This window comes from Garra rufa, chromosome 23 (assembly GCF_049309525.1).
Source record: "Garra rufa chromosome 23, GarRuf1.0, whole genome shotgun sequence".
Lineage (NCBI taxonomy): Eukaryota > Metazoa > Chordata > Actinopteri > Cypriniformes > Cyprinidae > Garra > Garra rufa.
Genome location: NC_133383.1, coordinates 3,070,958 through 3,094,202, shown reverse-complemented (window position 1 = coordinate 3,094,202; position 23,245 = coordinate 3,070,958). Strand labels below are relative to the sequence as shown.

At 32.6% G+C, this 23,245-nt stretch overlaps 1 protein-coding gene across 1 annotated transcript in view; it reads left to right on the top strand.

Annotated features, from left to right (window-relative positions):
* Window positions 1-23,245, top strand: part of cplane1 (ciliogenesis and planar polarity effector 1) — a 51,232-nt gene that overhangs the window by 5,689 nt on the left and 22,298 nt on the right. The window contains exons 7-17 of the mRNA XM_073830192.1: window positions 15-118; window positions 198-380; window positions 2,418-2,667; window positions 2,746-2,895; window positions 4,782-5,455; window positions 6,900-7,081; window positions 11,991-12,071; window positions 12,148-12,303; window positions 19,722-19,877; window positions 22,484-22,712; window positions 22,786-22,901. Coding sequence (XP_073686293.1) covers window positions 15-118; window positions 198-380; window positions 2,418-2,667; window positions 2,746-2,895; window positions 4,782-5,455; window positions 6,900-7,081; window positions 11,991-12,071; window positions 12,148-12,303; window positions 19,722-19,877; window positions 22,484-22,712; window positions 22,786-22,901 — 2,281 coding nt within the window. The remainder of the gene's footprint in view (window positions 1-14; window positions 119-197; window positions 381-2,417; window positions 2,668-2,745; window positions 2,896-4,781; window positions 5,456-6,899; window positions 7,082-11,990; window positions 12,072-12,147; window positions 12,304-19,721; window positions 19,878-22,483; window positions 22,713-22,785; window positions 22,902-23,245) is intronic.

Sequence of the window (23,245 nt, the reverse complement as noted above, 5' to 3'; positions counted from 1 at the left end):
TGTGTTTTTCTCAGGCCACACAGGTGTTGTTCATCAGCACTCAGAACTTTGTGACCGTTTCCAGCTGGTTAGGAGGATGTGGCGTTAAAACACTCAATATACCAGCAAAATATGTGAGGTGGGTCATTTAAAAAGTCTCTGGCGTCTGATTGCACTTACTAGGGAACAGTAAGTTGAGAAAGATATTTTTCCTGCAGGTCGTATTGGGCCAGTTCTGTGAGCTGGACTCCAGAAGGTCTTTATCTGGCCTGTGTGCTGAAGAGAGGCTCTCTGCTAATGCTGGCACGTCTGGGTGGACTCGTCTCTCTGTCAACAACAGGATGCAACGTTGAGTTTGGAGCCGCCCACTTCCTGCCTCTTCACCCGCTGGTCACATACAGGTGATTTAATTGCTTCCTCTTGTTGACGTTATTTACTGACCTTTTTGATCTCACTGAGTGAATTATTAGATGGGTTTGTTTTTCTCATGCGGTTTTAGAAACATTATGAGATCAAAAACTATTTTTTATTTTTCAGCTTTTACACTTTTTAAAATAGCGTTGTTATTCTTTGTTTCAATTAACATTTTTACATCTATATTCATTTTTTTTCTCCTCCAGCATATTTTTCAGATTTTCTGATGTGTTTTTACTGTTTATATATAACAGTTAAATGTTTTAAAAAAATGTAAATGTTTTCTTTTTATCATTTTGTTAATTCTATGTTATAAAGAGTTCATTTTTATATTTACTGATTTAATAGGTAATTTTTTTACATCTTTTAACTGTTTATAAATAAATGTTTTTATTAATTTGCATTTTTTATTAAAATGTTTTTGTTTTATGTTTATTATTGTGTTAATTTTACTATTTATTATGCAAATATTTAGTAAAGTAATGGGTTGTAATAACTGTAAAAGGTTATAAAAATGTTTCAACATTTTTTCAACATATTTTTAAAGTTTTTAATAATTAGAATTTTTTAATTAAATGTTTTTATATAATTTTTTTTAATTTGATTAATTATACAAAATGCATAAAATATTTCATTTCAGTTGTTATTATACAAGTATTTACAAATTAAATAAGGTTATTAAAAATATTTTTGAACATCTTTTTAACAGTTTATAAATAAAACCAATATTACTTAGCATTTTCTGTTAAAATGTATTTATTTTAGGTGTAAAATCGTATTAATTACACGCATGCATAAAAGGTTTCATTTTACTACTTATACAAATATTTACAAATTTAATAAAGTTGTTACATTTTTTTTCAAAATATCTTTTAATATTTTGCATCTTTTTAACTGTTAATATTTTTAACATTTAATTTAAATATTTTATTCTTTTATGCATTTTATAAAATTAAAAATATTTTAAATATTTACATAAAATATTTTATTTATTATTTAATTCATATTGTACAAATGTTTACAAATTTAAAAAGTTATTAAACATTTTTTCAATGTATATCTTTCAGGATTTGACATCTTTTTAACTGTTTAGAAATACAAATGTATGTTTTTAATAATTTGACATTTTTAATTAAAATGTTTTTATTTTATTTTCATAATTGTATTAATTTCATAAAATGCATAACTGTTTTATTTAATATTTAACTAATATTATACAAATTTAATAAGGTCATTACAATATTTTTTCAACATCTTATCTTTTGGCGTCTTTTTAACTGTTTATAAATAAAAAAATATTTTTTAATTAGATTTTTTTGAATTAAATGTTTTTATTTTTATGCATTTTATAAAATGCATAAAATATTTTATTTAATCTTTTATTCATATTATAAAAATATTTACAAATATTTTCAACGTATCTTTTAGGATTTGACATTTTTTTTAACTGTTTATAAATAAAAATGCATGTTTTAAAAAAAATTATTTAAAATTTAATTTTTCATTTTATTTTTATAATTTACAAAATTTTATACAAATATTTACAATAATTTAATTAAAATATCTTTCAGGATTTTACATCTTTTTAACTGTTTACAGACAATTACATCTTTTTAACTGTTTCTAAATAAAAGGTTATGTTTTTAATTAAAAATGTTTTTATTTTTATGCATTTTATAAAATGCATAAAATATTTTATTTAATATTTCATTTATATGTGCAAATGTTTACAATTATGCATTTTATAAAATGCATAAAATATTTTATTTATTATTTAATTCATATTGTACAAATGTTTACAAATTTAATAAGTTTATTACAAAATATTTTATATATATTACCTTTCTTATTAAATGACCATTCAACATTTTTCATCTTTCCATCAAATAGTGTACTCTCAAATTTATGATGTGCAACACTATAAAAAATATAAATGCAAGCTTTATATCAGATGCATGCTGTCATGCATGAATATGATTCTGAACCTCAAGTTTTCTGACTACATTCATCAATTTCATCCACAGACCTCCAGTGGCTGTACAGACTCAAGACGGCAGCATCTCCAGCTCCAGCGTTTCGCTGCGTGACCCCATGAGACAGCGCTACTCCGTCACATGGCATCCTCGCCAGCCCTTCCTCATCGTGTCCGACGGCTACATGGTGACTGTGCTCAGGACGAAAGAACGGCCGTCTGCTGCCGCCATTATGAGCGCCGCCCTGCTGGACGCTGCTCAGGGTCTGGAGGACGTACGCAAGGTCATGTGCTCATCTCAGGTCAGCGGAGGGGATGTTAGTTAATGTTGTGTTTTATTGCTGTTACAATGGCTGACTAGTGTCTTCTGGGTGTTTCAGCCTCAGTTCAGGTCTAGGCTGGAGTCCATGTCCACTCTGACATTCACAGGAAGTCTTCTGGCTCTTAAAGAGAAAGAAACGCCGCTGTCTACTTTACCTTTGTACCTGCAGGATACAGGAGACCTCACACAATATACGGAGAGAACTCAGGTGAGCCAATGTCAAACACCTTTTTTGCATATAAAGGCCATTAAATGCAATTTATTAAGATTGAGCTGCAAGTAAAATGCTGATGGCAATATGAGAAAAAAAAAAAAAAAAAGCAATGAAACAAGCAAAAAAGATAAACAATATGGTTAAAAAAAAGCCAGATATGACAAAATATAATATATAATATAGAAATAATTTTTTATTTTAAATATTTTATTTATATTAATAATATTTCTATATTTCTATAATATATAATACATTTATTTGATATTTATATATTTATTTATTATATATTTTATTATATAATCGTATTAGTTAAAGTGTATATTTAATTTAATCTAAAAATTAAATAAATTAATTTAACATTTATAATCCATTTTAAGGTTTTTCTTTTATTTAAAACTTAATTATTTACATTTTTAATTAAAAAATACTACATAAATATTTACACGTAATATAAAAAGTTAAATAACTTTATTAAATACATGATTAAAATAAATTATTATTATTAAAAAAAATTGTATATATTACAAATATATATTATTTTTTTGTATAATTGTATAAGACAATGTTTTTAAAGGAACTGTTATATTTTATTATATATATATATATATATATATTTTTTTATATATATAATTGTATTGTCTATGAGAAGTGTATAATTAATTTAATCTAAAAATTTAACTAATTTATTTAATGTTTATAAACCATTTTAAGGTTTTACTTTTATTTAAAACTTTTATTTTAACTTAAAAGAAATATATAAATATTTACACATTTAATTACATTTTTTAAACTAACTTTTACTGATAATTTGACTCATTAAATACATTATTAAAATAATTTATTATTATTATTATTATTAAAATAAATATTATATATTATATTATATAAATAATTTATTTTTTGCAAATAGATTCAGTAACAGTTTCATAAATATTTTTTTTATTAAATTTTATTTTATAATTGTATAATAAGACAACGTTTATAAAGGAACTGTAATGTAAATATTTAAGCATTTAATAAAATGTTTACAAATGAATAACATATAATTAGATCCTTTAAATTATTAAAATTAAATTAGTTTTGCAATTTTGATTATAATGTTGTAGTGATTATATATGTATTTTATATATGCATTTTTTATTTATTTTACAAATCACTCAATAACAGTTTCATAAATAATTTAAAAAATAAAAATGTTAACATTACTATTACTACTTTATTATGTATATTATATATATAATTTTTGATGAACTATCTAATAATCAAAGAAACCATAATTAAATTAAGTAATTTAAAACATATTTTGTATTTATTTGAATTAATACATTTTAATGTATTTTTTAAATGTCCATATATTTCTTTATGTTAATTACAACATTTATTAATTAAAATAACAAATATTTCTTTTTTTTTTTACTTTTAATTTACTTATCTTTAAATAAATTAATTTTATTTATTTTTTATTTCTACTAATCAATTAATTTTTAAACAAGTTTAAAATATTATGTATTTTTATTTATTTATTTTATTTAAAAATAGTCTCTGCTGTTTTGAACTTAATAATAATAAATGTTTTTTTAACAGCAAATCAAAATATTAGAATGATTTCTGAAGGATCATGTGACACTGAAGACTGGAGTAATGATGCTGAAATTCAGCTTTGAAATCACAGAAAAAAATTGCATTTTAAAATATATTCAAAAAGAAAGCAGTTATTTTAACTAGTAAAAATATTTCACAATTTTACTGTTTTTGGTGTACTTTGAATCAAATAAATGCAGGCTTGGTGAGCAGAAGAGACACCAAAGAGAGAGTCCAAAACTTTTGACTGGTAGTGTATATATAATTGTATTTTTTATTTTTTTATATGATTTTCTAAGGATGAGGAAGACCACGATTCTGACGAAGCTCCGTATACCCGCTCACGCATGGAAGACGGAGGCAAGCTGGAGTTTGCATCTATGTTTGACACACTTCACGCTCAAGCACAAACTCATCCCAGTCCGTCGTCCTCGAATCTGCAAGAGGATCTGAACAAGATTCACAAGAGCCTCATGAGAGCCTGGGCTCTGGGTGTTTCTCTGAGCTTCATTGAGCAGAGAGAGCGTCTCCTCAAATACACCGTCCTCTGCGTCACTCGTCTCATAAACCTCCTTAGGTTTAGCGACTCAACCGGCAGAAAGAGCAGAAGCACGTGGGTCACTCACGCCCTTAACACCCTCAGGACGCTGCTGTCCTTCCTGCCGTGGGACGCCACACGCACCGCAGGCCGTAGCTGTCTGGGGATCACCGTACAGCTCACCAGATGTTTTGTAGACATGTTCCTCTCACTTTCATCAGCAGATGTGGCAGTTTCTTCCCAGAACTTCAACGCAGCGCTCATTGTCTTGCAGCAAGCGTCTCGCAGTGTGGATCGAACCTACAGCCTCCCGTCGAGAGCAGTGCATCATGGGGAGGACGGCCAGCTAACATATAACTCTGATATATTTTCTGTCCCACTGTTGCAAGATGATGCTGACGCCGAGACAGGAGCACAGACAGCACCTTCTAAGAGGTATTTGTGTTTTTTTGGTGTACTGGAGTACTATGTTTTTGCCTGACTAGGGTTTTCACACTAGCATCATTGCAAGCACCACTCACAAAATTATTGCAGTATTTTTAGTTTGAAAACAATTAATTACTTTTCAATAATTTTATGTATTTATATATTTGTTTAATTATAATGAATTATAATTAATTGATTTGAATGGATTTATTTGTTAAATAATTATCAATTAGAATTAACTGATTAATTTAAATGTATTTGAATTTATGTATTTAATTTTAATTAAATAATTACTTTTTAAGTTATTAATTAATTTTTATATTTATTTATTTTTAACCATGTATTTTTATTTATTACTGTTATATGTATTTATGTATTTGTTCAATTATAATGATTTATAATTAATTAATTTATTTTTATATTTATTTATTTCAATACATTAATTGATATATTTTTTAACCATGTATTTTCAGTATTTATTTGAATACATTAATTTATTTTTATTTATTACTGTTTTATGTATTTGTTCAATTATAATGATTTATAATTAATTCATTTAAATATATAACATAAATATAGTTAATTAATTTTTATATTTATTTAGTAATTGAGTAATTGAAATTAATTTTTAATTAAATAATTTTTTAGTTTGAATTAATACATTTAAATTTATTTCTTAAATTTCCATTTATTTATTAATTATGTTAATTAAAACCTTATTAATTAATTTAAATGTATTTTTTATTTATGTATTTAATTTTAATTAAATAACTGCTTTTTATTTAAAGTTAATTTTAAGTAAATTAATTTATTTTTATATTTATTTTTTTCAATATATTAATTCATTTATTTTTAAGCTTGTATTTTCAGTATTTATTTTATTACATTTTTATTTATTACTATTTTATGCATTTATATAATTGTTCAATTAATGAATCATAATTAATTCATTTAAATGTGTTTAATTTTAATTAAATAATTACTTTTTATTTACATAAAGTTAATTTTAAGTTAATTCATGAATTTTTATGTTTATTTATTTCAATACATTCATTTATTTTTAACCGGTTTATTTAGAGTATTTATTTATTACATAATTTTTTTTTATTAATTACTATTTTTCAATTAATTAAATAATTATTTTTTTATTATTTATTTAAATTAGTAGATTTAAATGTATTTCCTAAATTTCCATATATTTATTATGTTAATTACAACATTTATTAATCAAAATAACAAATATTTATTTTTTTACTTTTAATTTACTTAATTTTAAATTAATTTTAATTTTGAATGAATTCATTGAAATGTATTTATTTAAATTTCCATTTATTTACTAATGTTATACAATAAGTTAATCAAGTCTGTTTATTCATTCATTCATTCGTTTATTTATTATAACAAATGTGAGAAAGCACCTTCGGTCTGGTCTGACGTCTCTTGTGTTTCTCAGGTTGGTGGTTATTTGGCGTGAGGTGTACAAAAGGGCTTTACGGTACCGGGAGGAATTACGTCACCACAGAGGTGTAAAAAACGAGCTGGAGAAGATGTCACTTATTATACCTCAAATCCAACAAGCTTTACAGTCAGCTGGAGACCGTCTTGAGGAGAGCCACCAGCTGCGTAGTTTCAGCGGTGAGCATAAGCAACCGAAACAGAAGCATCTTACGCTATATTGCCAAAAGTATTGGCACACCCCCTTCTAATCAACAGATTTGACTACTTTATTCATTTCCATGAGTACAAATCTTAAAGGTGCCATAGAATGGAAAACTGTATTTACCTTGGCATAATTAAATAATAACAGTTCAGCACATGGACATGACATACCATGAGTCTCAAACACCACCATTTCCTCCTTATATAAATCTGGTGTTTCCAAAAGACCACTGAAAAATACGTCAATTCCAACATAACAGACTATTACGCAATAGCCCCAGGATCGTTAATAGTTACGCCCCCAACATCTGCATCGCCCAATCATCAGTAACGTCAGCACATCAGTAAAATAAGGCGAGTCACTGAAGGGACATGGTTAGCTTAATGCTAGCGCTAGCCTGTTACATTGCAGTACATAAGATTTCACTTACCACATAAACAGAGAGATGACTGCGCTGATGATGGTGAATGATTTACAGATCTTGAGTATCACTGACAAGCATCTAAACTTGTGTGGGTAAGTACTTGTATCTCTGCATTATAACTTTACACAGAGCACATGCGACCACAATAGTGAGAGGAAAATGTCAACGAGTCAAAATGGCAGATTCAACAAACCGCATATTAAAAGCGACAAGAGCTCCGTAATTAAATATATATTTTCCTCCATGTGCGAGCTACTGAGATGAGCAGCTCTATGAAACAGCCAATCAGAGCAGAGCCCCTCATTAATATTCACAAAGCTTCCAAATAAGGCAATAACAGCATTTCATTCTAGGGACAAATCCTAGGGTTGTAAATAGACCTTTCTCACAACTTCCGTATTTTGCACCGGAAATACGCAATTGCTGTGTAAACCTATTTCCGCCCCGGTATGCCGGTCACCAGTTAGAGGAACATTCCACTTTTTTTGGAAATAGGCTCATTCTCCAACTCCCCCCGAGTTAATAAGTTGATTTTTACCGTTTTGAAATCCATTCAGCCGTTCTCTTGTTCTGGCGATATCACTTTTAGCATAGCTTAGCATAGATCATTGAATCCTATTAGACCAATAGCATCACGTTCAAAAATTACAAACGAGTTTCAATATTTGTTGTATTTAAAACTTGACTCTTCTGTAGTTATATCGTGTACTAAGACCGGTGGAAATGCAAAGCTGCGAGTTTCTAGGCTGATAAGATTAGGAACTACACTCCCATTCCGGCGTAATAGTCAAGGAAGTTAACTGCCGTAATAAGGCTGAAGCAGGCGGAGTATTATCAGAAATGAGTTCCCAGCTAGTTTAGCATTTGCACATGTGCTGCGTGGTATTACTGCTCCTGTTTCAGCCTTATTACGGCAGCAAACTTCCTCGACTATTACGCCGGAATGGAAGTGTAGTTCCTAATCTTATCAGCCTAGAAAATTGAAGCTTTGCATTTCCGCTGGTCTTAGTACACGATATAACTACAGAAGAGTCAAGTTTTAAATAGGACAAATATCGAAACTCGTTGGTCATTTTTGAACACGATGCTATTGGTCTAATAGGATTCAATGATCTATGCTAAGCTATGCTAAAAGTGATATCGCCAGAACAGGAGAATGGCTGAATGGATTTCAAAACGGTAAAAATCAACTTATTAACTCGGGGGGAGTTGGAGAATGAGCCTATTTCCAAAAAAAGTGGAGTGTTCCTTTAAACAACAAAGACGGCGCAAACATCGAGCAAGATTGTTTGTAACATCACGACCACGACTGTTATATTGCTTTAATAAAGTTGTACATGTCCTCTATACTATCCATACATAACCTTATAACCCTAGTCCTCGGTCTAAGTGGACACACTAGTAATTTGTTAGCCTGATTGCTCTCTAACGTTAGCTACGTTACTTACCTTGAAAGTTATGGATAAACGGGACGTTCTAAAACGCTTAAAGGAACCGTATGTAAGAAATTTATGTCAGTTAATCATAAAATGGCCCTGACATGTCACTAGACATTAAGAAATCATGTTCATTTCAAATACTTATATCACTGACAACAGTGGTCCGGCCAGGATATTGTCATTTAAAAGTGAGAGTTGCAGCCCACAACTGATGTTATTGTTGTCATTTTGTGTTTTGGTCTGAGGCTCCACCCTCCAGCTATCTACCAATCACGAAGTCAGTAGAGTTTTGTGAGACGGGTTGCCAGCTCTGTTACAGCTGCGTTACAGCTGCACGAACGTGTCGAATAAAACATGTATAACGTTACGAAACCTAAAAGACCTCGTTATGAATCCGAAATACGTCGTGACAAAGTCCGAAATAAAACAAGGATTGGTATAGGAGATGCCTTTGACAGATGGAGACGGCTGAAAACGTAGAAGAATTTGAAGATAGACGCCAACGTTGCTGATTTTCTCCTGGACAGGTAAGATTCATCTATGTTTGGCTAACTTTGCTTCCGTTCACAGTGGATTTTTCGCGGTCGGCCGTGCTAAATGCGTTCATAAAAAGCTTTATATCGCACCACTAGCAGGGTATGAAAACAACCTATGTTCCGACTGAAATGTGGTATTACAGTACATCTTTGCGAAATATTTGGCTAATCGCCATCTGTAAATTTTTGCGATACATAATTACTTCGCAAAACATCCCTTGTGAAGCATAAACATAATTAACAGAAGAAAAACAAATTACTGTGTAGGACTCGTCACTTGCCATTGAAGCTCCTTAGCACTAGCAGCCTACTCCTGCAGCTTAGCTGGCAACCTGGAGTCAGGGGGGGAGCGGGAGGGGATACACCGTTCTACAGTATTTTGAAAGTGATTGCAGTACCAGTTTTGGCCACAATCCTACATACGGTTCCTTTAACGTGAAAAACGCGTAACGTGGCTTAACGTATGTAAAAAACGACCAGGAAACCCCAAGTTTCTGTCAAACCTTACTTGGAACAAACACTAACTACTATCAAAAGAACGAGCCCTTATTCCACAGATAAAGTGAATAATATCACGTTAAGCGTTTTCTCCCCCATAGAAGCCCATTATAACAAACCATGTTAAGCTTTTTCCTTAATGGAGTTCTATAGGGAGAAAAATGTGATATTATTCAATTTATATTATACACTTTATATGCTGAATCAGAGCTCATTCTTTTGACAGCAGCAAGTGTTTATTATAAGTGAAATTTAACAGAAGTTTGGTTTTCCCTGGTCGCTGTTGAGGTACGTTAAACCACGTTAAGCAGTTTCCTTATAATGGGCTTCTTAAGGGGAGAAAACGCTTAACGTGATATTATTCACTTTATCTGTGGAATAAGGGCTCGTTCTTTTGATAGTAGTTAGTGTTTGTTCCAAGTAAGGTTTGACAGAAACTTGGGGTTTCCTGGTCGTTTTTTTACATACGTTAAGCCACGTTAAGCGTTTTTCACGTTACGCTTTTTTAGAACGTCCCGGATAAACTCTTAGTGGAAAAATTTATATCCTTTATCCAATTTGTTCCTCTTTGTGACGGAGTTTTCCTCCACGACTCTTATCACGTCGGCAAAAGTTATCTTTGGCAAACCAGTGAGGGAAGTTGTGTAGACTCTCTCCATTTTAATTTTAAATTACCCGGCTTTCTGCTGTGTTGACATTACACAGGAAGTCTGCATACCCTGCGATTTCGTATTTCCGGTTTCTGTGAGAAAGGTCTATGGACCGTTTCTGGAGAATTTTTGGCCTTTCCTATGCCATATACCTTCTATGTAGATATCAGAGAACAATTTAAAATATTGTTTCAATGCATTCAATGGCATCTTTAATGTTTAAGCATGTAATAATAGGGGATTGTGTTGTCCTAATTTAATAGCGACAGTTTGGACAGGACCCTTTTCTATTCTAACACAATGCTTCTGTGTATAAGACAAGTTTCAAAAAGATATTTTTGATTCAGTCAGTGTGGAAGAACTTGAGTGGTCTGCAGAAAACAAAGGCCCAGCTGAACACCTCTGGTGTGACTTTAAATGCAGTCTTTTGCAAACACCAGATTTATATAAGGAGGAGGAAACAATAGTGTTTAAGACTTACAGGATGTCATGTTATTATTCAACTATGCCAAGGTAAATACAGTTTTCCATTCTATGGCACCTTTAAATCTGCACGCTCAATGTGTGTTATGACGCTTGAAGCACCGGAATAACGTAATATTATTGTAAACGGACTCTTAGTTAACTTTGATTTGCTGTACAACTTTTATTTTCCCGCAGGGAACTGATTTCTAGTGACGGTTATATTTTTTTTACTGTAATATGTGACCCTGGACCACAAAACCAGTCTTAAGTCGCTGGGGTATATTTGTAGCAAAAGCCAAAAATACATTGCATGGTCTAGATTTTTCTTTTATGCCAAAAATCATTAGGAAATTAAGTAAAGTTCATGTTCCATGAAGATTTTTTGTAAAATTCCTACTGTAAACATATCAAAATGTAATTTTTGATTGTAATATGCATTGTTAAGAACCTAATTTGGACAACTTTAAAGGTGATTTTCTCAGTCTTTTTGATTTTTTTGCATCCTCAGATTTCTGATTTCAGATAGATGTATCTTAGTCAAATATTGTCCTATCCTAACAAACCATACATCAATAGAAAGCTTATTTATTGAGCTTTCACATGATGTATAAATCTCAGTTTTGTCAAATTTAACCTTATGACTGGTTTTGTGGTCCAGGGTCACATATATTAGAGAAGGGAGACAGCTGGCTAGCCATCTCATTTTGTCAAAGAGCCACAGGTTCCCGACCACTGTGCTTAAACATTAAGATTTGTACTCATGGAAATTACAAAAGTAGTCAAACCTGTTCGTTAGAAGGGGGTGGCCCAATACTTTTAGCAATATAGTGTATATTACCATGGTGCTATATGTTACTTTTGTCCATCCGCAGGTGAACAGCACTTTATTTCAGGAGTATATACGGATTGTGTTCATGTTTGGAGGGCTGAACTGAGGGCAGAGAGACAAAGAGGTCAGTCGCTGTTTTTAATCAAACTCTCACATTAAATGTCACGCGTCACTCACTTTATCCGTCCTGCGTCTCTCAGCGGCTCCGATGACGTGTTACCTGGAAACACGCTGCTGTCTGGCTCTTCTCTACTCGCAGCTCTTCCAGTATCGACTGCGAGAGGCTCAAGGTCTGTGTGACCGTCTGGCACGTCAATTACAGATGCCAGCAGGACCACAGGAAGAGGAAACAGCAGGTACGGTTATTACTACTTTAGGGCTAGTACCAAGTGGAAACCATTTCAAAATAGACAAATATTAGTCAGACTAATGCTGTGTCCAAATATGCCTACTTCTAAACTATATAGTAGCAAATTCATTCCAAGGTTATTATAGATTTGCTTTTTTGAATTTGTTTTATTTTAATATAATTTGCAAATTTGCAATAAAATGTAGTTTCGTTTTTATTAGTTTTTTTTTAACTATTTTGTTGGTTTTAGTTTCGTTTTTATTTTGAGAACACATTTCTATTTACTTTTTATAAAGTTTAGTTTCAGTTTTAGTTTTAGTTTTAGTTTTTTAGAGATCATATGTGACCCTGGACCACAAAACCAGTCTTAAGTCGCTGGGATATGTTTGTAGCAATAGCCAAAAATACATTGCATGGGTCAAAATTATTGATTTTTCTTTTATGCCAAAAATCATTAGGAAATTAAGTAGAGATCATGTTCCATGAAGATTTTTTGTAAAATTCCTACTGTAAATGTATCAAAATGTAATTTTTGATTAGTAATATGCATTGTTAAGAACCTAATTTGGACAACTTTAAAGGTGATTTTCTCAGGATTTTGATTTTTTTTGCACCCTCAGATTCCAGATTTTCAAATAGATGTATCTCGGCCAAATATTGTCCTATCCTAACAAACCATACATCAATAGAAAGCTTATTTACTGAGCTTTCATATTGTATATACATCTCAGTTTTGTAAAATTTAACCTTATAACTGGTATTGTGGTCCAGGGTCACATATAATGATCATGATTTCCCCGCAATTCTAAACTAAGCAAAATAATGAGACAGCATATCAATTGCTGCAGTCTATTTGAAAGTTTTAATTCATTTGAATAAATTATTAAACATTTTAATACATAATATATGTGTTTAAATATATGTTTAATATACACATTTTTTAATATTAAATTTATGAAAAAGTGGTTTGAATTAATAAACAACTTGTGCGTGATAACATAACTGAATGAATCAACATTTTTGAATGAATCTCTCTATTCAATGATAAATACAGGGTGGGCCATTTATATGGATACACCTTAATAAAATGGGAACGGTTGGTGATATTAACGTCCTGTTTGTGGCACATTAGTATATGTGAGGGGGCAAACTTTTCAAGATGGGTGGTGACCATGGTGGCCATTTTGAAGTCGGCCATCTTGGATCCAACTTTTGTTTTTTCAATAGGAAGAGGGTCATGTGACACATCAAACTTAATGGGAATTTCACAAGAAAAACAACGGTGTGCTTGGTTTTAACGTCAATTTATCTTTCATGAGTTATTTACAAGTTTCTGACCACTTGTGGTGTTCAATGTGTTCAATGTGCTGCCCATTGTGGTGGATTGTCAATGCAACCCTCTTCTCCCACTCTTCACACACTGATAGCAACACCGCAGGAGAAATGCCAGCACAGGCTTCCAGTATCCGTAGTTTCAGGTGTTGCACATCTTGTATCTTCACATCATAGACAATTGCCTTCAGATGACCCCAAAGATAAAAGTCTAAGGGGGTCAGATCTGGAGACCTTGGGGGCCATTCAACTAGCCCACGACAACCAATCCACTTTTCAGGAAACTGTTCATCTAGGAAAGCTTGGACCTGACACCCATAATGTGGTGGTGCACCATCTTGCTGGAAAAACTCAGGGAACGTGCCAGCTTCAGTGCATAAAGAGGGAAACACATCATCATGTAGCAATTTCAAATATCCAGTGGCCTTGAGGTTTCCATTGATGAAGGATGGCCCCACTATCTTTGTACCCCATATACCACACCATACCATCACTTTTTTTGTTCCAACAGTCTTTGAGGGATCTATCCAATGTGGGTAAGTGTCAGACCAATAGCGGTGGTTTTGTTTGTTAACTTCGCCATTCACATAAAAGTTGGCCTCATCACTGAACAAAATCTTCTGCGTGAACTGAGGGTCCTGTTTAGGGCTGCAACAACGAATCGATAAAATCGATAAAAATCGATTACTAAAAGCGTTGGCAACGAATTTCATAATCGATTCGTTGTGTCGCGCGACGCAGAGACATTTGGTTGTTAGTATATATATTAAAAAAAAAAATTGAGCGCAGAGCGGAGTGGACACATTCGGTCTCTCTCCCGCACTGATGCCAGCAGAGTTCGGCACCTCATAAGCTGTGTTTCCATCCAAAAATGCGAATTTAACTTATGCGCAAAACTGGAACATTTGAGCATAAAGCACCGTTTCTACATTATATATATATGCTGCCCCGATTTATATCAAACATGTTTGATAAGCCTACTTTGGCTAGCGTACTTTCACAGCAGCCAATGCTCGATCGCAAAACAGCTGCTGTACGGGTCGTTGGATAGTGGAGATGGAGAAAACTACTTCTATAGTTTTTGTAACACTGTCTGTCTGTATAATGTGTCGAAAACATACCACAACCATAAGGAGAAAGAGGAGCTCTGCTGAGGTGAAATCGTCTCAGTTTTGAATAGGGCTGTGACGGTGGCACGTTGTTTTTTTATATATAGCCTACACTTCAGTCAGCGAACAAGCAGCCTAAAAACGCTAAAATAAATCAAAGAAATAATATATTTAATTAAGAAAGTAGCCTAAGAGTATTAAATAGGCTATTAAACAAACATTCCTTGTAAAAATGTCCGACAGCTCATCAATTTTTGGCCGACTGAATTTCCAGTCCGACTGTCTTTTTTTCTCTTTCTCTTCCTCATTACACAGCTGCTGTTTTTAATAGCAAAGTGATTACATTTATTTTCGTTCCTTTAGTTTATAAAGTTAATTTAGAGATATATTTGGAACACTTTTTGTTTGTTAAATTCAAGTTTTTGTTTTTTAAAGTTATACCTAGCAAACAGCGGCAGACAGATCTAAAGCCTGCTTAATTCATCGCGATTTAAATTAAAATCCATTGATATAAAAAACTTAAAACATATCACTATATTAGTTTAATCATTCAATCAAGATAATTCCAAAGTTTGTGCGGAGAGAAGCGCGCTTTGCAGGACATGGAGACGCCAGTGCAATGTGAAATTTCTTTTTTGCTCATAAAGGTAAGAGTAATTTACCACCGGGCCGGAACTGTAAAGGGTCTAGCTTAGTTTGTGTGTACTAACAGTATCAACAAAATGTGCTCTTAAAGAAAACAAACAGAATACGCTTGATATCTTTGGTTTAAACAGGAGCGCTTCACAATAATTAACCGAAACCCAGGTAATTGCCTCACAAACACAATATCTATAGAAAGCTTTAAATTATTATTTTACTATAAAACGAAATAATTAAAATCGAAAACAAAACTCTTTCATTAGCTAATCCATAAAGATGCATTAGGCCAGAGGTCTCAAACTCAATTCCTGGAGGGCCACAGCTCTGCACGTTTTCGCTCCAACCCTAATCAAACACACCTGATCCAGCTAATCAAGCTCTTCATGATCACTAGAAACTCAAGCAGGTGTGAGACGGAGCTGGTTGGAGCTAAACTCTGCAGAGCTGCGGCCCTCCAGGAATTGAGTTTGAGACCTCTGCATTAGGCATTAATGAGCAGATGGCAGGATCGTCAAATTCATCTTTGCAACACTGAATCAGAAAATACTAGTTTATTAATAAGTAATTCGAATATTTTCTTAATTTTTGCCTTGACTCATTCATGGTAATTACTTTTGCTGGGGCTTTGAGGCCAGTTTTGCGTGCATTTGAATGCGGAACTCTTCCAGCTGGTCGCTGCTGATGGCAGGACACTAAACACCGCCATGGCAGAATGAATGTAGCAGAAAGTTAGTCAAGTTATCCCGTTCCAGCGTGCAAAGTCACATGACTTTTTTAATGCGCACTGAGGAATTTAATTTGAGAGGCTTCTTGATGGGAAATGCCAACCATGCAGCATGTACACCACAGCAAGCCGCTGTCTTGACGGATAGTAATTTTAGTTTATTTAGTCTATATATTTGACAGATGTAAAGCATACATGTGTGTGTTTTTTGTGTTAGTCCATTTTTATTTTATTATTATTATAACAGTTCAAGGAGCAACATGTTCGTGCACTTTCTAAAGATTTTAGTTCTGTTTTTGAATAAAGGGTTGTAAATCCCTTGTTTTTTTTTTATCCGATTCATCGATTAATCGAAAAAATAATCGACAGATTAATCGATTATTAAAATAATCGTTAGTTGCAGCCCTAGTCCTGTTCCAATTTTTGTTTTGCCCATCCTGCAAATTCTGTGCTGCAGTAGCTGGAGTTTGTAAGGGTGCCATTTGTGAGTAGCTAATATCCGCCGAAGGGATGTTTGACTAATGCCACTGATGTTTCTACATTAGTGACAGTTTTCATGCGTCCACATTTTGGCAAATCCAACACTGAACCAGTTTCACGAAACTTAGCAAGCAGTTTGCTAACTGTAGCATGGGAGATGGGTGGTCTCGTAGGGTGTCTTGCATTGAAATCTGCTGCAATGACCCGGTTACTGCGTTCACCAGATATCAACACAATTTCGATCCGCTTCTCACGTGTTAACCTCTTCGACATGTCAATGGCTGTGAACAAAGAGAAACTTGTAAATAACTCATGAAAGAATAAAGTTACGTTAAAACCAAGCACACCATTGTTTTTCTTGTGAAATTCCCAATAAGTTTGATGTGTCACATGACCCTCTTCCTATTGAAAAAAACAAAAGTTGGATCCAAGATGGCCGACTTCAAAATGGCCACCACCCATCTTGAAAAGTTTGCCCCCTCACATATACTAATGTGCCACAAACAGGACGTTAATATCACCAACCGTTCCCATTTTATTAAGGTGTATCCATATAAATGACCCTGTACAGTTACTTGTTTCCACCTAGTGGCGAAACAATGCGATCGACACAAACGTTATGTGAAGCGCCAGTTACTTTCAAAAGATGAAGTGCTTTATTTTGAACTCTACCATAGACATCAATGTTAATATCTAAGCTCTAACCTTTAATCCCAGTATTGCAGTGATAATATGAACGACTGGGTATTTGAAAACACTGTTTGTGAAGCTGTTTCTTATGTAAACATTATGACTGCTCTCTCTGTGTTAGCGGCAGTGCAAATACAGATTTGAATGATCCGTAAGACTTTTTCAAAGGTTTAATAGACATGAGGAATCGTTGTCATTTAGAAATGAGATTGCGTGGTTGTTTGAATCTTGTTCCTTTAACGATTAATCAGCTCTAGTAAATTTGGTTGATTGCTTGTGTTACATAAAAAAACAACATAATTTTGCCTAAAACTGATGCAGTAGCCTAGATTAGATGCGGGTGCTGTTTAGGTAGCAGTCTTTATTATTTTTCCGTCATGGGGTGAAAACGTAATGATTACGAAAACGGTTATTAATTTTTGATAATTATTATTTTAGCTCAGTTAGTTCTTCAATAAAAGTTGTTAGCTTAGTTTCGTTTTAGTTTTTCATTTATTTTGACGTTTTTTTTTTATTTCAGTTCACGAAAATGTTTTCAGATCAATCGTTTTCGTCTTAGTTTTAGTTTCCGTAACTAAAAAATAACCTTGATTCATACATATAAGTATATACTTTTGTTATTGTATTTTTATTTGTGATCAGTAAGATTTTTAATGCTTTTTTAAGGAGACTTTTCTGCTCATGAAGGCTGCATTTGTTTGATTAAAAATACAGAAAAACTGTAATATTGTGAAATGTTAATGCAATTTAAAATAGTGGATTTCTATTTTAACATACTTTAAAATATAATTTATTTCTGTGATGCAAAGCTGAATTTTCAGCATCATAACTTCAGTCTTCAGTGTCAAACAATCCTTCAGAAATCATTCTAATATGCTAAATTTATCATCAATGTCGAAAACAGTTGTGCTGCTTAATATTTTTTTGGAACCTGTGATACTTTTTTCAGGATTCTTTGATAAATTAAATGTTATAATGAACCACATTTGTTTAAAATAGAAAACCTTTGCAACAATAAACACCTCGTTAAAATTTTAGGGTCAGTCATTGTTTTATTTATATTTTTATTTATTTTTCTCTTTGAACTTTTATTCAGCAAGGACGTGTTAAGTTGTGTAAAGAATCCATTACAGAATCCTGAAAAAGTATCACAGCTTCCAAAAAAATATTAAGCAGCACAACTGTTTCCAGCACTGATAATAAATCAGAATATTAGAATGATTTCTGAAGGATCATGTGACACTGAAAACTGGAGTAACGATGCTGAAAATTCAGCTTTGCATTACAGAAATGAATTACAAAGTATATTAAAATAAAATAAAAACTTCTGAATTGCAATAATATTTTATATTACCTTTTTTCTGTTTTTGATCAAATAAATGGAACTTTGTTGAGCATAAGAGACTTTTTTTACTGATCCCAAATTTTTGAGCATATATAAAGTTCATTTTTTTCATTAATGAATTTTTCCTACATAAAAACCAGTAATATCTATTTCAATTTTTATTTTAAATTGCATTTACAAACTCATCACACTCACACATATTCTTAAAAACTGGAAACTTTCCATTTGAGGATAGCATGCTGTATTAGAATTTTATAGTGTAAAAAAAAAACACTAAAACTTTCCACTTCTGTGCATATATTATAGCCTACATAAACACTACCCTTCATTATTTTTGAAGTGGTGCGATTTTTTTTTTTTTTTTTTTTTAAACGTTCACCAAGACAGCTTTTTGTTTATTAAAAATGTGACCCTGGACCACAAAACCAGTCTTAAGTCGCTGGGGTATATTTGTAGCAATAGCCAAAAATACATTGCATGGGTCAAAATTTTTGATTTTTCTTTTATGCCAAAAATAATTAGGAAATTAAGTAAAGATCATGTTCCATGAAGATTCTTTGTAAAATTCCTACTCTAAATATATCAAAATGTAATTTTTGATTAGTAATATGCATTGTTAAGAACCTAATTTGGACAACTTTAAAGGTGATTTTCTCAGTATTTTGATTTTTTTCCACCCTCAGATTCCAGATTTTCAAATAGATGTATCTCGACCAAATATTGTACTATCATAACAAACCATACATCAATAGAAAGCTTATTTATTGAGTATTCATATGATGTATACATCTCAGTTTTGTAAAATCTAACCTTATGACTGGTTTTGTGGTCCAGGGTCACAAATATAGTAAATGCAGTAAAAATTATAAAATATTATTACTATTTAAAAAACCTGTTTTCTATGTGAATATCTGTTAAAATGTCAGTTATTCCTGTGATCAAAGATGAATTTTCAGCATCATTACTTTAGTTTTCAGTGTCACATGATCCTTTAGAAATCATTCTATTCTGATTATTTATTAATTATTCATAGTGATCTCAATCTTTTAAACAGTAGTGTATTCCTATATTGCCTATATAACTGGTGGTGTTTCTCCCTGCAGATGATCATGTGTTTGAGGGTCCGGTGGGGCGTGAAGCGGCCTGTGCTGTGGTTCAGTCTCTAGGCAGGTTTATGGCTGCATACTTCACCAACCGGCCGCTCTGCATACTTCCTCCACACAATGTGGACGTGCTGCCGCCTCTTCACTTACCACACGGTGAGTTCAGGACTAATGAAATATGAATGTGTACTGTTTCTGCAAGCGGTATGTTATTTTCGCATAATGTAATGCGTTGCCCTTGATCTTCTTTTGTATAATGTGATAGATAAACCTAAAATGAATTTATCTATTTCTTATCTTGACTTGATCCGACTACTAAAATGTCAGACATTTTCAGACAAAATTAGGATAAAAGGCAAAATAACCATATATGTGACCCTGGACCACAAAACCAGTCATAAGGTTAAATTTTACAAAACTGAGATGTATACATCATATGAAAACTCAATAAATAAGCTTTCTATTGATGTATGGTTTGTTAGGATCGGACAATATTTGGCTGAGATACATCTATTTGAAAATCTGAAATCTGAGGGTGCAAAAAAATCAAAATACTGAGAAAATCACCTTTAAAGTTGTCCAAATTAAATTCTTAACAATGCATATTACTAATCAAAAATTACATTTTTATATATTTAATGTAGGAATTTTACAAAAAATCTTCATGGAACATAATCTTTGCTTAATTTCCTAATGATTTTTGGCATAAAAGAAAAATCAATCATTTTGACTCATACTATGTATTTTTGGCTATTGCTACAAATATACCCCAGCGACTTAAGATTGGTTTTGTGGTCCAGGGTCACATATGGTTATCTTTTTTGGTAATTTAAATAAAGTTGAAATAAAATAAATATAAATATAAGATGAAAAACACTTAATTTAGTTGCTCAAATCAAATAATATTACAAAAATTATTAAAAAACTTAATTTAAAGATAAATAAACTTATTAGAAAAACTGGAAGTAGTGCGATTCACAAAAGCACATATAATTGCCAAGTTGACATTCAAAATATTAAAATAAATGCTTTTTAAGATTGTTTATATACCAGTGTATACTAAAATAACACTGAACTATAAATATTAGAAAGTTAGAAATGTGTACCTTGGCAGCTAACTTCAAAAAATAAGTAAGCTGAGTACTAAAATTACTAAAACTGAAATCATAGATAAGTTAAATATGAAAAAAAAACAGCTTTTTAAGTTGAAGTATTAAAATGACTATAATTAAAAATGAAATAAAATAAATTAAAGTTCCAATATTGTTAATTTCTTGGCTTTTTTCATGATAACTAAGGTCTAGGGACTATGTAACTATCATATAAGTTCCAAAACAGTCAATCCACAGTAAAATGCACACAGCCTGCAAAAAAGTAGCTGTGCTTTTTCACGAGCCACTGTGACTTCCGTAAAAATGTGACGTCCGATCTACTCAGTCACCACCCAGAGCACCAAGCACCATCCCACCCTCCTTTTGTCAAACCCCCAGACAACATCGTGTCCATTCCATTGCTAAGCAACAACAACATGAAATCAAGTGGAGAAAACTCTGTTCAGTCGATGGATGTCAGGAAACTACATCATTACACAGGCTTCTGAACAACATCAATATAAAAGAGCAGTGGAAAGTGTGAAAGGGGCTTTACTAAAGCAATAGTGATGTAGCTTACTGCATTCCGTGTTTGAAAAAAAAAAACATTAATTACCAATCTGAAACATCCTGTTGAGTATCACCAAGCCACAGTAGGCTACAGCATACATGACAGTAGTTACCTGTGATTGGCGTCACTCAAAAGGCAACAGGCCAATCAGAAGAGAGGCTCATGAATATTAATTAGTCGGGTCAAAATCGACCTGTTCTTGACAGAGCTCCTAAGAGAAGAGCTGTAAAATATATATTGAGATGGTTTTTGGCACTTATACCGCAAATATGTGACCCTGGACCACAAAACCAGTCTTAAGTCGCTGAGGTATATTTCTAGCAATAGCCAAAAAATACATTGTATGGGTCAAAATTTTTGATTTTTTTTTATGCCAAAAATCATTAGGAAATTAAGTAAAGATCATGTTCCATGAAGATTTTTAGTAAAATTCCTACTGTAAATATATCAAAATGTAATTTTTGATTTGTAAAATGCATTGTTAAGAACCTAATTTGGACAACTTTAAAGGTGATTTTCTCAGTATTCTGCACCCTCAGATTCCTGATTTTCAAATAGATGTATCTCGGTCAAATATTGTCATATCCTAACAAACCATACATCAATAGAAAGCTTATCTATTGAGCTTTCATGTGATGTATAAATCTCAGTTTTGTAAAATGTTAACCTTATGACTGGTTTTGTGATCCATGGTCACATATATATTCTTAAGGACATCAACAGCTAAAACAAACCTCCAAAAAGGTGTGCAATATGTGACCATTAAAGCTAACTTAAATTGGTCGTATTGTAGGCGGTGTGAGTACTATCATCCCTCCAAGTTTGAAGTCTCTATGATTTATTGTTTGGTGTGCATGATCAGTTTTATGTGGAGCTTGTTGATTGTGAACATTCTAAGAATTGCAATAGGATTTCAGCCCCTAATAATGCTAAAATAACCCTGTTGACAGTAATGAAATGAACTGAATTGCTGTGTATTGTTTCCCGAAATGATGTAAAAATGATGTAAAATCATACTCAAGTCTCATATGGCTAATAAAGCAGAGTGTGATAGATTAGGTCATGAAACAAACTGAACTGAATTGATTTTTGTCTAATAGACGCTGGTGGACGTGTGGTAGAGTTGTGTCAGACTCGTGTGTCGCTGTCGGTGCGCTCTGAGCAGCTCTCTGCGGTGTGGACGGTGGATTACGCTCTGGAGCTTCTCCTGCTTGGCGGATTGATACCTGAGGCTGCGTGGATGGCACTTCGTCTGGGCGACTGGAAAATGGCGGCCACCCTCGGCCTGGCCTACACCGACTACTGCAGTGCACATTTAGACATGAGCAGGTTTGTTGTCAGCATGACAATCTGGTACACTGTCGTTTTAGAAACTTACAGTGATGTTTTCGTATTTCTCAAGCCTGCGATGGAGAGAGCTGCACCTTCCCACCGAGCTGAAGCCTGCAGTGATATTCCAGGATCAGCTGGAGATGTTGCTGGGGCGAATGGCTGGGTCTGAAGGAGATGCTAACACTGGTAAAAATATGATATTTATAATCAGGGTGAATTAGGGCGGTCACGATTATGAAATTTGGCTGACAATTAATTGTCTAAGAAATAATTGCGATTATGTCGATTAATTGTCTGGTTTAGGGCATCGACAATTTTGGCAATTAATTGTCTGTTTTATGGCTGAAACATTTTTATGCACATTGTTCATTAAATTGTTACAAAGGATTGTGATTAGGGACAACATAACATGGAAATGTTTCTCAAAACCAGTTATCTTTGGAGACACATTCATATCAACCCCACCCCAATACATAGATTTTTCTTCTAATATTTTGAGAATCGTAAACAGTGCATTTGCTGTGCCTTTA